Source organism: Poromitra crassiceps, assembly GCF_964638095.1.
Source record: "Poromitra crassiceps genome assembly, chromosome: 5".
NCBI classification, from domain to species: Eukaryota; Metazoa; Chordata; class Actinopteri; order Beryciformes; family Melamphaidae; genus Poromitra; species Poromitra crassiceps.
Window position 1 is genome coordinate 44,972,527 of NC_139642.1, and position 8,772 is coordinate 44,981,298.

At 42.1% G+C, this 8,772-nt stretch overlaps 1 protein-coding gene across 1 annotated transcript; it reads right to left on the minus strand.

Annotated features, from left to right (window-relative positions):
- Positions 1 to 4,352: 4,352 nt before the first annotated feature.
- ywhag2 (3-monooxygenase/tryptophan 5-monooxygenase activation protein, gamma polypeptide 2) lies at positions 4,353 to 8,276 on the minus strand (the record flags this gene model as incomplete). The annotated part of the gene is made up of 2 exons (XM_083637670.1): positions 4,353 to 5,377; positions 8,190 to 8,276. The coding sequence occupies 2 exons, from the start codon at positions 8,274 to 8,276 to the stop codon at positions 4,721 to 4,723; spliced, it is 744 nt and encodes a 247-aa protein (XP_083493796.1). The 3' UTR covers positions 4,353 to 4,720.
- Between the last annotated feature and the right edge of the window lie 496 nt (positions 8,277 to 8,772).

An 8,772-nucleotide genomic window follows, 5' to 3' on the forward strand; every position in this document is an offset into this window, starting at 1 on the left:
GGGAGTCTTGACAAAAATAAACCTGTATCATCTTCAAGATACCTGGCTTCCGCAAGTTATTTTTAAATCTCATCTCCGCATAGACAATGTCAAAGCTGATCACAGTTAACCTATTGATTGTGTGTGATCATCAGGACTCCTCTTACAGCGATGGTGGCAGTGGGAAATGGCATCATACTTGCCGTCTGGGAAACCATAAATGCTATAAAGGGATTACTGTGAATCTAATGGCTCAGATGGCCTTCGCCCATGGGTGATACAATTATGTTGTGTTCAAATGGCTCGATGACCACTTGTGCCTTGTCATCCTGGGACACACGCCTCCCCTCAGGAAGGTAATGCTTCATGTGATGGAGGTAATCGCACGGAATTGTTATTGTAGATGTAGAAGTAGAAGTGAACCATGCCAGGAAATCAGTCATCAGCAGCCAGCTGAACCATTTTCTGATTTGTCCATATCCTGCAGATGTCACCTTTAAAACATCCTCTTCTCGGAGGATAACACGTCAGTTCAGTAAGCTTTGAATAGAGGTGTACATATTCTAAGTGAATAACCAACCATATTAAAATGAATTATAAAGATCCCCTTTTGATTTGATTTTCTTTACAGAATGTTTACTTGGAATAGAATAGAATAGAATAGGATCAAATAGAATAGTGTCAGCGTGTAATTGTAGATTAAATTAAAATCCCACCAATAGGCTTGAAGTACAGTGTGTGTGTGTGTGTGTGTGTGTGTGTGTGTGTGTGTGTGTGTGTACAGTGTGTGTGTGTATGTGCGCGTGCGTGTGTATGTGTGTGTGTGTGTGTGTCTGTGCGTGCGTGCGCGTGTGTGTGTGTGTGTGTGTGTGTGTGTGTGTGTGTGTGTGTGTTGTATACTGTCACCACCAGGCCCTGATAAAGATGATAGCGATGTCCCTGAAAGAGTAGCGGTGCATTAAGACACAGGGTGGAAGGCAGGTTGGTGCTGAATTCTAATGCCTCCTGTGTGGCTTGAGTTTTCTTTTTTTTACAGGAAGCAATCGGTGTGTGAGCAGTGCAGCACACACAGAGCTGGGCTAATAGTGGCATACTTATTATAGCCCTAGCAACAGGGATGGGATTGGTGGCTGAGGAGAGTGAGCCTATCAGCTATTGGCTGGCGAGGAGGGCTGTTCAAAGCACAGAATTTCATCTCATGAAAGGTTCAGTGCAGCAAGCTGCAGCAAGAGGCTGCAGTCTCAGGGTGGGCGATCCAGCAGCTTGCTACGTTAGCTTATCAGTCACTTACTGGAAGGGCTCTGCTCTCAGTTTGAAATATATACAGATATGCATAATTGTTAAGAGATCAACTCCACCTTGTGTGTAGAAGTGCTTGCATGCAAATCTAAATGGCTAAATGCATTTATGAGATTTATGATAGATTTATGAGATAAAGATTGCTCGTACATTGTCCAACACAAGATACAAGATTTTTTTTGCAGTTGTAACGTTGCTTCTCTGCTGTTATGAAAAAAATCTCTTTTCTTTTGAAGTGATATTCTTTGATCTATGTCCAGATTTTGTAAATGATTGGCAGAACACCCTCATATAAAATGTAGTTCTATCTGGCAGTATCTCTGCTCTGCAATGCAGCTAGTATAGAGTCCATATCTTACTCACACAGACATACTCTAATGCATGCAACGGTGGTACCCACACACACACAGACACACACACACACGCGCGCACACAGACATGGCCATCCGCAGATGTGCGTGCCGTGCACACAACCACATGCCTGCACACATCCACACCGTCCTAACACACACAAGGACTAGGTCTATGTACCCCAAACAAGGGTTACATAAGGTCATACTGACTTCCTTTATCAATGTGTAGGCAAGTCTTTTCAAGTCAATAGAAATGCTTCAGAAATGATTTGTTTAGCAATGAAAGGTAATGAGCTATGGTAGTTTTGCTACCATTCTAAATGGCCACAGTACATAGAGAAAAAAAATATATAACAATACAGATAAACAAATAACTTTAATGGGCAACAGATGGCAACCAAAACTTCTCAGAGCATACAATGTTTTCAGCTATTGTCCCCCTCTTACATTATTATTTCTTGCTATTTTCCAGTATAGGTCAGCTGTTCAAAATGCCTTACAAAAAAAAAAAAAAAAAAAAGTTTGTGTTATGGAGTAAGTTTATTACTGACTATTCATTCTCATAGTTTTATTTTCCCTTCAGATCTTTTCAGGACAGATCTGTGTGTTCTAATGTCATAGAAACAAGGAAAACTTAAACAACAACAAAAAAGAAAACCAGAGAGAAAAACACAAATTAATGAAACAAGGAACACAATGTATTCTTGTCAATGAATGAAATGCTCCATGTAAAAAAGAAAAAAGAAAAAAAGTTCTCCACCCCATTAAAACTGAACTTAAACATTTCAGTCCAGGAATCTATACTCTACTCCATTCCAATTTGTATACGCAGTGTGGGTTTGAGCAGTTGCGGAGTGGCATTAGGTTTTAGACACAGGAGTCTGGCAAGCCTTCAGGGCCATCAACTTCCTACTACGTTAAAAATAAATCAAGCATCTGTGACACACTGTGAGTTTACGGAGGCTGACTCATGATGTTGACATAATTGGCATACGTTTTGGATGAACAAGCTTGTGTGACTGACCTTAAGGCTTTTGGTTTCTCTCTTGAGCCATCACATTTTAAATAAAATAAAAAATACTCCCCCAAAAACTGCCATCTATTACATTTTAAATAAAAAATAATGGCCCCAAACTGCCATGTGTAATCATATATTAATCTATAATCTATAGAACTAGCAGCATAATGAAGATAAATCCTTTCAGCAGCTCCCTGTGCTTCTAAGCAGCTTCATATCTCAAGTTTATTCTGAATTATCACATTTTGCTAATAAATAACCAATTCTATCGAATTGCCTATGAGTTGCCTGTGATTCGATTTGTGCATTGGTGTTGAATATTCATATCTGTGCTGTGCAGAGAGAAGTACCCACACATTTAAATGTGAGGAACCATTGAAGGGAAAATATTACATCTTGCACACATGCTTGGAGGAACTTAAAATACTGGCAGACTTTCGTAAAACTTGCAAATTAGGTATATCAAAATAATGATACAGGCACAAAAAATGTTAAAGCACAAACTGTACTCAGGGCAAAAACAAAGGTTTAAAACATTTCCTATGAAATGGTTTTCTTTAAAAGCAAATTTACTTATGGGTGACAATACAACAATACACTAGACCACCACGGAAATGGTGCCGTTATAATTTAGTCATATTCTTTTTTATTATCATAGCTATTATTTAGGTTCTTGTGCAACTGCTACATAATGACTCACATTCAAGATATTTTGTCACTCAGGAACAGCTAAAATGTATAAAAACAAACAAACAAACAAACAAAATGTATACTGTCAGAAATAAAATATGGTCCATGTTGTGAATTCATAACAGAAACATTGATTCTGAAAACTTCACCATTTTTTAAATTGGATAGCATGACAGAAAAAGTACTTAAATACTTTTCAAAGAACAAAATATATAATCATACTTCAATGTGACGAACACCAGCTGGTAAGATTAAGTGATCACTGGTGGGTTTTTGTCTTCCTTTTTTCCCTCTTTAATTAACAAATTAAATACACATATTGCATGTTACTATAGCAAAGCCCGTTACAGGTCAATTTTTACGATCACCCTTTTGGTATAGCAAATCAAAACCATAACATTAAACAAAAATAATAAATTAGAAATTAACATCAGACAAAGCCTGTTTTCTCAATCATATGAATACTTAACACCCACAGTATAAGTTAATAAAGTCAAGCTACTGTATATAAATACATCACCAGCATGCACAATATTGAATAATCAAGATTATTGTTGTCATCATCTTACACTGAAGAAACAGTATAGTAGGCAAGTGCATTTAATAAAACAAACACAGAAGTAAACCACAAACTCTGAAGCTGCTTTTAGTTTTTAGTTTTTTTTTCCTGTTTTATATTGTTAAGTCTCTGGCTTTAGTAATCTTCGCCTCCAAAAGAATCTCTGGTTCCAGTGACATAGTTGGAGTAGATAAGAGACGGTACTTTTCTGTGAGATGCCAATACACTTTAGACAGAAGGAGGGAAATCTACTTTTTTTTATCCATTCTTTATTTTCACATCCACATAATTGAATCCAACTTCCAATAAGCTGGGAAATGTACTAATTTAAAACTTCTTTTTATCATACCATAAGATTAATATGGGCCCTTTCTAATGTAGACTAGTACTGGAATCAATGCAAACTATTTATGTGAGGCATTCCCATTCAAGCATTTTCTTTCTCAAGTGTCTCAAATGCATCTCTATCACGCAGAAACCTAACTAAGCAGCATATCTTGACAGAACAAGATCAGTTCCTATGCCAGTGTGAGGCTGCCATTTCAATCCAACAACAACGACCACTTCAGGCTGATTGACTGACATATCAGTGGTTTTGGCAAATGTCAAAGAGAAAATCAACAAGACGGAGGCCCTTTCAACTGTATATATATTTCTATATATATTTAAACTAAGATTTAACCTCCACTCTCACCTCTCTTTTGACTCTTTTCTTTTAACACGTGGAAAAATAAAGAACTGCTGCTGCGGTAGTATCATCGGCAAAAGCGGCTGCCAAAGTCCACCGGCCCTTCGTATTTTGTGTGTAAGTGTGGTTTCTCTTTAATTGTTGCCCTCCCCTCCCTCGTCATCTTGCTGGTCACTTGTCCACAGTGTCAAGTTGTCTCGGAGCAGCTGCATGATGAGAGTGGAGTCTTTGTAGGAGTCCTCGTTGAGGGTGTCAAGCTCGGCGATGGCGTCATCGAAGGCGGTCTTGGCCAGATGGCAGGCCTGCTCCGGCGCGTTCTGGATCTCGTAGTAAAACACAGAGTAGTTGAGAGCCAGGCCCAGGCGGATGGGGTGGGTGGGCTGCATGTGCTCCTTGCTGATCTCGTGGGCCTCGCTGTAGGCCTTCTCTGACGACTCCACCACCGTGGCCCTCTTCTCGCCCGTGGCCACCTCGGCCAGGTAGCGGTAGTAGTCACCCTTCATCTTCAGGTAGAACACCTTGCTCTCATGTTGCGTCTCGCTGCAGTTCTTGATCAGGAAGTTGTCCAGGAGGTTGAGCACGTCCTGGCACACGGCTTCCAGCTCCTTCTCGATCTTCTCCCGGTAGGCGCGCACCATCTCGATCTTCTTCTCGTTGCCGTCGGCCGAGGTCTTCTGCTCGATGCTGGAGATGACCCTCCAGGAGGAGCGCCGCGCCCCCACCACGTTCTTGTAGGCCACGGACAAGAGGTTCCTCTCCTCATTGGACAGGGCCTCGTTCAGCTCCGTTACCTGCAGGAGGGAGAGGAAGGGACAATTGGTCACTCGATTCGGAGCCTCGGTTAACACACACACACCACACCGTATCCAAAGAGGAGCGTAACATCCAGGGAAAAATAACCGTATTTACAGTACATTATGTTTCCACATGATAAAAAACCTCAACAGCACAGAATTGGGGATGGGCAAGGATTTAATTTGTCACACGCAATTTCCAGTTTCCATGGCAATCCATTCATTTAGTGCCCAGTAGCTCCAGTGGCCATGTGGACAGCTAATGCTAGTTAGTGAGAAACCTTGAAGATGGTCGGCGGTGTGGGGGTTTGGCGAGGGGAGGCGAGGAGAGGCAGAGGGAGGGGGAGGCAGAGGGAGGCCCGTAGATGTCTAAAATGTTCCCACGAGCCCTTCAGGGCAGCTGCACTGTAAGTGAAAACCGTCACTGCACAGGCGGCTCACGTGTCCCAGTGACCTTCTCTATGGCTCAAACTGACCTTTTCACCCGTCTAAAACACCACGCCATGACATCACTCTGTGCTACACATTGTTGCACTGGGATTGATAGGGGTTCAGCGGTGGAAATATGTACTGTAATACGGCCTAATGTGCCGTATTACTCCGTTCAATTCGACCTGGGAAATCAACCTTGCTTTTGTCAAATCAATAAGTGCAGAGGAGTGGGGTTATACAGAAGCAAAGAATAGGTTTAAGATTCGCAAAACCTTCCACCTTGAGAGAAAACACAGCTCGTAATGTGAAATGGTTCTCCTGGATGAGCTAACATTTCTCCTTTTCTCATGAGCTGTTTTGTCGTTCTCTTCCCCATGGATGCTCTTGCCAGGCAGAATAGCACAAAGATGGCGCAGGATAGCTGACGTCACACACAGTGGATGGAGAAGAGGGCACAACCTATAGAGATGGAAGGCTTTTTCTTTCCTAGAGCCGTCCAAAATACCTCAACACATACAAATTAAATCAAACTGCTTTTTGTATTTTCAACAGAAACAAATAATTTAGGTCGTCACCATAAATGTAATTAATTGGTGTTTGGGAAGCTTATTGCTGTGTAGACTGGTTTACTCGTATGCTGATGTCTGTAAAAATTCACAAATACATCACGCTGAAAGAAATACCTCATTACTCAGTCATATATATTATATGGGCTGGGTTGCTTGGCAAGCCTCCAGAAATACCACCGACATCAATTATGATCTATTACAATAACGACCAGTACCATCGCTCATAACTCAAATAAAATTGCACACATGTTCACACCAATTCTGCTTGTTGGGATAAGAAACCTATGCATATTTTTCACGAGGACCATAATGCTGTGTAGCTTCTTGTAAAATAATGTCACTCGTTTTCATTTCTGGCTACAATGGCGAGGGATTCCCTTTGGTTAGAGTGTGAGAGTAGGCTACACACCCCTGCAAAAAGGCCTCGTTTGGACTGCACTGACATGGCAGATTGGTTAAAGGGAAAGGAATCTCTCCATGCACACACACCTCATGCCACCTCCTGCAACCAGAAACCCTCCTTGAGAAAATGATCTACTGGGGGAAACTCCACTGGCTCTGAAGACGATATACAACACTTTTTATTATTATTATTTTTTAAATCTAAGGGAGTTCATACAGACCCAACAAAAGACTAGCAGGCTGCTAGGCAGTGTGAGGCAGTGTGACAAAGCATCCCCCCCCCCCCCCCCACATGTTCACCCACTGTAGTGGTAAATCCAATTGGAAGAATCTCTTAAGTCAATATTAGGGGCTGATGCAAGACAATGGCTCTGCCCTCAATGCTGACCGAGATGTGAGGAGGTCCTCTGAGGCAGGCCACCAATGTCATCCTCTGATCCTCATGCTATCATGTCAGCAGCAAATATCCTTATCGGGGTAATAAATCAAAATTGCATCACACTGCTATGGATATCATGAGGAACTCTGTGCTGACTCTGAACAACGTGTGTGTGTGTGTGTGTGTGTGTGTGTGTGTGTGTGTGTGTGTGTGTGTGTGTGTGTGCAGAAAGATAATTTGTGTGAAGCTCAAAAGTAGTATAGGCTAGGAAAACACAAGCAGCCCACCACCAAATCTGATCATATTGACTCACTGCAATATGACAAAGAATATTCCAGAGAGATTCTGCTGCCTCCTACGTTTGTTTAGAGTAAAGAGCTGCTACCAGGCTGAACCATTAAAAATGTGTTCAAATGCCCCATCCTGGAGCCTATCTTTTTTCTTTTTCTTTTTTAAAGCTAATCATTACCCCCTTAGTGAGTTTATTTTCTTCTTAATTAGACTTGGGGGGGGGGGGGGGGGGGGGGGGGGAGCAATTGAAAGGCATTTTCGTGTAACCTCACATGGCTCTGTCTGAACAGCAGCCTTTAATTGTATGGGGAGGGTAAAGGGAAAATAGCAAATGCAATAGAATAGGAGATTAGAACATGATCTTATTGCTGACAGATCAACGTTAGGCCTCTATAGTCCAATTCATTGTATAATATCCCTTCATTCCTACGGGCATGGCCAACAGAAAGGCACCGCCCAAGGAGCAGACGATCCACATTTGGAATCGACTGGACTCCAAAAGCGCACAGAGCTCTCGATGAATTTGCGACGAATAAAAATCAATAAAATCAAATAGGGTTATTATTTATTTTTATGTTTTAACTGCTGTAGGCTATTGCTGGGCAGTAGGCTAATTGACAAGAGAGGAATGAAACGCCCTGGGCCAAATCTCTGTAGTCAAGACAAATTCGGAAGTTATAGCGCAATTAGACTTATTCATTATTACTCCCATGCTATGGTTTTGGAATAGACTTACCGATTTCATTGCAGCTGCCATGTCATCATATCTTTCAGCCTGTTCAGCCAGCCTGGCTTTCTGCACCAGCTGCTCGCGATCAACCATTTTCTTATTATATTTGGTTGGTTTCTTTTTAAACTGTTACACTAGATTCTGGGAATAAATGATTGATATTTTAATCGCAATGCAGTGAAATCCTACGCGAACCTAATGCTGCAGCTGTTCCCTGCTGTCTGTGCTCCGTGTAGACGGGACACCCTCTCTCTCTCTCTCTCCCCCCTCCCTTCCCCTATCCTCACACTCTCCCCCGGCTGCGTCATCACTCAGGAAGGTGGGTGTCTTTGCCAATGATGTAACACTCCATACTGGGGATTGGGGAACTAGGGACCCTGCATACAGGGAGGAGATGGCTCTGTGGGAAATGGAGTCCGGTTCATGCATACTGGAGCCTATTAATAGGTCTAGGTCAGTGGTGTGGTTCTCAAACGTTTTCATATCACTGACCCCTAAACTGACACAATTTAGACCACGGACCCCCGACCTCTGGGGGTCCCCAGACCCCACTTTGAAAACCAATAGGATCCTTGTTGAGGGTATGAAG